The 6,402-nt window shown below is 46.4% G+C and overlaps 1 protein-coding gene across 2 annotated transcripts; it reads left to right on the top strand.

Moving 5' to 3' along the window:
* Positions 537-3,039, top strand: LOC110434021 (pre-mRNA-splicing factor cwc25-like). Of its 2 annotated transcripts, XM_021457503.1 has the most exons (6): positions 537-772; positions 903-1,335; positions 1,668-1,764; positions 1,929-2,020; positions 2,114-2,624; positions 2,700-3,039. In XM_021457503.1, the coding sequence occupies exons 2-5, from the start codon at positions 914-916 to the stop codon at positions 2,172-2,174; spliced, it is 672 nt and encodes a 223-aa protein (XP_021313178.1). In that variant the 5' UTR covers positions 537-772; positions 903-913; the 3' UTR covers positions 2,175-2,624; positions 2,700-3,039. The 2 variants fall into 2 exon arrangements, with proteins under 2 accessions (XP_021313178.1, XP_021313177.1); XM_021457502.1 differs by having other exon boundaries at positions 537-1,335.

The following is a 6,402-nucleotide window of genomic DNA, read 5'->3' as shown; positions in this document are numbered from 1 at the left end:
ATATAGCATCTGTCATCCCTTTGCATATTGCTTTCAGGATTTTGAAGACTATCATCGCATATACGTTGGCACGGCTTGAGCGATGGATTTAATTAAAACCTCATTTCCACACATACTTAGAAGTTTCTCCTTCCATTCGCCAAACTCACTGATCAATTCTATCGATGAGATGGCAAAAATAATTGCTTTTTGCTGCTCGTGCTAATGTAGGTATGCCCAGATATTTGTCATCACATACCTCTAACTTCACATCAGTTTCTGTGTTTCCAAATAAAAAAAAAACTTGACTTGTCTCTCAACAATTGACCAGAATTTGCCAATCAGCATGCATAAGGATTAAAGAATCATCAACAAATAAAAGGTGAGAAACCATTGGTGCATCTTTTTCTCAGAATGAAACCATTGGTCTTTATTACATACTCGTACTCTTGATCCCTTGCCGCTGTCCACTCTCGTCAGCCTGCTTCGTCATACTTGATAAGGCTTACGTCAAGCGAAATAACGGGCTGCCAACATTTGTCCCGGCCCAATATAGACAGGCTGATGGGAGTACCAGTTTGGACTGGGCTTATTTCGAGAGCCTGCGTTCCAGATTGCAGAGCATCCTCTTGCTAGTTGCTCAGATCCATAGGGTTTATCCCTCGCCGCCTCGACTCCCTGCTCCCTCACGCCGGCAGCCGGCTCCACTCCTAATCGCCTGGTGCTTCGCCGGGCGGTGGTTCGCCGAGCATTCGTTGTTATTGCTGGCCGGTGTATTTTCCTCTCGCCACCGGTAGATCTACGGATCGTCCTTCTTCCCTTGGCGCCTCCTGCCTTTCTCCAGAAATCTATTACATTATTACTACCCCGTTCAATTGGTTGTTTTGGTGTTGCTTTGATTTGTTATATGCTTCGGATCTCAGGTGACGGCGCCATGGAACCCAAGGTGGCTGTGGCTCCCGAGAAGGACGATAGGGTCCGAGAATCTCGCCGTTGCCGAAGCAGTGGCCGAGAGGAGGATCCCGACGAAGCACAACGTCGATCGAAGCGATCTAATGTTCAGACGCGGCACCCCGGTAGCCCGGATCGTCGTATCCGCGACTACCGGCAGGAGGAGGAGATGCACCGCGAGCACGGCGACCACGATGCCATGAGCCACCGCCGCCACCACCACCACCGATACAAGGACGACGACTACGGTGACAGGAGCAGCCGGCGTCGCCACGACGACAGGAGCAGCAGCCGTCGCCACGACGACAGGAGCAGCCACCGTCGCCACGACGACAGCCCCCCTGAAGAAAGCCCGGGTGACAGGAAACTACGTCTTGATGGAGGAAAGCACGGCCAGGACGTCAGGTGCCATTTCGACAACTGTTTGATCAGCCTTCACCTTTGTTTCTTCGCAACTGAATTATTCATTGATGAGGCATCCTCTTTGCGCACAATGAGTTGGTGAAATACCAATCTCTTCAATTATTTCGAAAGTGATTGCTTTGGCTTGTGTCATAACTGCGTTTTGAACTTGGGCTATTCAAAGGAATCATGAAGATGCTATTGATAGGTTATCATTCACCTGCTGCTGAATTATACTTTTAACTTATCATTCACCTGCTGCTGAATTGTACTTTTAACATATTTCCGTACCCCTATTTCGTCTCGGCTCATTCTTTGTTTCATTTTTATCTTAGTGAGGCACAGGAACCGAGTGTGGAACCACAGTTATGCTTAGTGTTGGAAAACTTGTTTGACAAGTGTGTGGTTGAACCATTCGTTGATTCTTTAAAGGTTGGTTATTGTTGTGCTTATATTTAATAACCATTCATTTCTTTGGCTTTGCTTGAGCGCATGCAAACAATGTTTTTGGGGCCTTTGGGGTACATCTGGACACTTATTAGTCAGTGTCTCATAAACCATGCAGTAACACGTACACAATCGTATCTGTTTTGCAGATGGACTCTGTTCTACTGAAGGATGTCAAGGCTGATGCTCATGAGATGTGTGCCACCAAAGGTGGTACAGTGACGAATGTTGGTGTTGACCCGTAAGTTAGCATGTGTATAATACTAATAAATATGGACGATAGATTTTTTGATAATATTACGATGTACTTTTTACAATGGTTGAACTTTTACAGCTATGCTGGTAAAGTTTACGTGCGATTTAGAGATGTAAGAGCAACTCCAACACTACTCTAAACTTCACTTGGCAAATCTTGGATTTTGCCAAGTGTAAAGCTCAAATGCCAAGTGTAAAAAAGAGGCTTTTCCAACAGTTAGCTATTTTTTGGCAAATTTGAACTATCTTGTGATTTCTGAAAAAATCAGAGGGACTTTTATGCAAAAGTTGCAATCTATTTAAGGCATGCGTGCATGCTGAATGTTTGGGTCCCACCGCGTAGGCAGGATGCCAAGCGCTCCCAACGCTCCTAAATTTGAGCCAGTTGGCTTTCTTTTTGCCAAGCATCCTATTTTGCCAAGTGCATATAGGGTAGTGTTGGAGGAGCTTTTTCTATGTTTTGCCAAAAATTAGGATTTGCCAAGTGCATATAGGGTAGTGTTGGATTTGCTCTAAGTTATGCGGCAGCTGCAAAGAAGGCATTGGATGGAGAATACTGCAATGAACGGTTAATTAAGGCAACTTATATAGTAAGAAATGCTGCCACCCAGACTTTTATTATTATTATTTTGAATCTCAGTAAATGATGATATCTTGTTTGCCAGGACCCTTTTGAATGCAGGAGGAAGTTTAATGACTAAGCAATATAGGCGGCAGACTGGATGCAACTACCATAGGAGCTCGAGTATACTGAAAGCCGTGCGCCTCTCCTTGCGATTGGGTCAATGTCAATAAGGATGGAAACGAGGTTTTGATTGCTACTGTCCGGTTTTGATTGATTTTTGGTTGTAGAGAGTATCTTTACATATCAAACTGAAGTCACATTTATTGTTCGAGAAGAACAGATCATCTTATTAGCTGGTTGTTGCCATAAGATGCTTTTAAAACAAACCAATATCATTGGTTGGAGTTATACTAATTCTTAGTTAAATATTGTAAATGCTAGATTCTAAGGGTGTGTTTGGCAGCGAGAAACGTTTTAGATTCTCAGTGAAATCATTATAATCGTTGCTAAATATCACAAAGAGAACTGTTTCCGAGAGAATCACTTGGAACTGATTTATGTTTTTGTCCTAGCATGTAGAGAAACACCCCAAAACTATTTTCTTTGAGTCTAGTTCTAGTTTCGAGGATCTAACAAGCTAGCCAAATAGTTCCACAAAGTGATTTTGATTCATTATGGAAATCTGAATCTGAAATGTTTCTATGAGAATCTCAAACCCCGCTCTTAAAATTCTATTACCTTGAGACAGAGGTGAAGCTAAGGCTTGCTATTGGGGTCCACTAACCCCGATAGATCTTGGAAAACAAAGAGAAAATCACTGTACATGATTGTTATTTGCTCCTAATTACCCCACCTTGCTTCAGCCAAGACCCGGGTGGTCTTCTAGCCTGGCTTCGCCGCTGTCCAGAGATGAAGTGAAAAAAGTAAAAATAATTTTTAGAGATAAAGTGAAAAAATAAAAAGAATTTAGAGTGGTAGCCTGGTAGGATGCAGTGGTTTATTCCCTAGTTGATTTTTGTTAAGCTCTATTGAGGAAATGTTTTCATTGAACTTCTAATCAATCTACTTGTTCTTTGTAATGTAAAGCATAGCTAAGGAGCTCTATTGACGAAACATTTCTTGTTCTTTGTAATGTAAAGCATTGTTGGGAGCTCTATTGACGAAAGGATGTCAATGGGCTTCTAATCATCTACTTGTTCTTTGTAATGTAAAGTATGGAATAGCTATATTTGCGGCTATTTTTACTAGCCGACCATGGGAAACCTGTACACGATCTACGTCCTCCGGTTTCGTTGGTTGGGCCAACATGTGGCCCAGAGGCATGTCACTCGCCTGCCTTCTCTACAACTAAAACATTTGTAGGACAATTGTCCACACTTGGCTTCGCTCGCCTTCACTCCTCCAACCCCCCACCCATAGGTAAATGTCCAGGTCTACCGATAGGACGAAACCTACCTTGGCTCCTCCCGCCTTGGCCAATATTTTACTGCGCCGACAAGTGGGTCCATGTCTGCCTGGCATCCTACCCCACTCGTCCACCACACTATCTCACACTCATGCCCTCCCCTGCCCCTCCTCGTCTCCCATGGACGTCGCCACGCCTTTTGGCTCTCGATGCCGGCGTTAGGCCACCTCCTCTACACGGCCTCCCAGAGTAGGAAGGGCTCCCATTGTCCATCTAGCGGCCTTTCCTCCCACACGCGCGTGGGGAAGACCGGCCGCACCTCCTCTTTCCACGCCGCCGGAGCTTCGGTGAGACGGTGATGGCCGGATCGATGAGATCTAGACTCCCTTTACCTCCCACAATCCCTTCTTCCACAGCGTTTGAAAAAACGACTCCTGAGGGTTGGGCTAACGTGTCCTGATGGTGGCGCATGGCTGGGGCGATGCTAGGCCTGCTCTTCACCACCATGATGGTGGGCGGATACCTCAAGGGTGTTGGAATGTTGAAGCACCTAGGCAAACTCCTGGCATGGTGAACGCTAGGGCAGCTGCGACCTGCTATTCTCCTCTGCGTCATCACTGTGCTCTCCCGTGCACTCTTCACCAACGACACCTACTAGGTCATGCTCACCAAGTTCATGCTAGAGCTTGCCGTTGAGCACAACCTCCCTGCCAAGCCGTTCCTGCTCGCGCTTGTTGTGAAATGACACCTATTCCCAATAGGCATCCATTCACTAATGATCTCATCCATTCGTATGAGCAATTAGGATTAGTGTTAGAGATTAGCAATTAATCATGTCACCAAAGAGTCTATCCTTTGGTGAATAGTTGTCTCTTAGAGACATCCCTTCACATGTATATATTATATGAGTGTTGACGGTAGATAACTCCTAATTTTAATCATCAACTTAACATCAAAAAGGACCTATTTGCAAGCACTCAGTAGAAATAGGGTTATCACTAACAGAATTCCATGAGTTTTGGTGATTGTCTATTTCTACAAGGGGTTACCAAAAAAAACAAAAGAAGGTCCACATGTCAGATTTACATAGAGAGAAGACCGGAACGTCAACTCAAGAAGACTCTAGAAGACTCTAGGAGCCACCACCTGAAAGGTGGGACCCATATGTCATAGGGCAAGGGTGGGCAACAAGAGAGATTTAGAAACCCTAATTCATATTTTCTAGAGAGAGTTAGACAGAGGGGTTCCTCGAATGGATCTGTCTCTTTAGGGTGATAGCAACAAGAGAGATTGAGAGAGTATAGGGTGAAGATAGGAGTTGAGGAAGCCCGGTCTGTCGGTGCCTTCTTCTTCGTATCTTCGGGGTCAAGTCTCCTAACCCGAGGCTTGGTTCTAGAATCGTTCGACAATTCAACTTTTGATACTAGTAAGTTATTGTTCTTATTGTTCTTTGGTTTACGAGTTTACTTTATTCGCTTTGCGTAGGGAATAGAGTAATTATTCATAGCGTAAGCGTGGTGCTTGGGCTAGGAATACTCGTAGATACTCCTTGCTTGGCTGGATTTGTGGTAGCCTTTTGGAGGAAGTGACAATCCTCTTGGGTCTTAGTAGTCCACGTCCCGAAAGGAGGTAAGGTAGTGTTGGGTACCATAAACTGGGATACCCAAATTAAGAGGGAAAAAGCAGCAAAAAGGAACAACGACGTACCCCAAGCCCCAGCATAACCAGCGCCTCGACCGAGCCCTTGGCCTCGAGCACAATCTTCGCCTCAACCGAGCTCTCGGCCTCGAGCGCTATCAACGCCTCGACCGAGCCCCCGGTCTCGAGCGCAATCAATGCCTTGACCGAGCCCCCGGCCTCGAGCGCAATCAATGCCTCGCCCGAGCCCCGGCCTCAAGTGCAATGAACGCCTCACCCGAGCCTTAGCCTCGAGCGCAATCAACGCCTCGCCCGAGCCTCGGCCTTGGCGCCAGGCTTCTAACACACGGCGGCCGTACCCCTGATGCGACATGTGCCATGCTTCCCACGCTGCAGCAGGGCACGTCGCCCACTAGTCCTACAACTCCCATCTCTGTAGCACCTCACCTCTTGTCACTGTGAGCACTGCACGACAGTAGGAGGAATGGGAGGAGTTAACCCCTACCACTGTAAACCATACTTTGGTAGTTACTGTTCTACTGTTGCAGGACAAGCCACAGGGCCTCAGATCTGACCTCCACGACCCGAACAGGGCTCAGCGACGCTTCCAACAGGGACGACCACGCCGTCACCTACACCACAAGGACAAGGCGGTCGATCCCCATAGGGTCGGCACTGTCGCTCCGTTGTACACTGAGGATAAATTACATACTTGCACATATAAAAGCCCTGCCACCCCTTGTGACTATAAAAGGGGAGG

This window comes from Sorghum bicolor, chromosome 3, assembly GCF_000003195.3.
Source record: "Sorghum bicolor cultivar BTx623 chromosome 3, Sorghum_bicolor_NCBIv3, whole genome shotgun sequence".
NCBI lineage: Eukaryota > Viridiplantae > Streptophyta > Magnoliopsida > Poales > Poaceae > Sorghum > Sorghum bicolor.
This window is presented reverse-complemented; position numbering and strand designations above follow the sequence as displayed.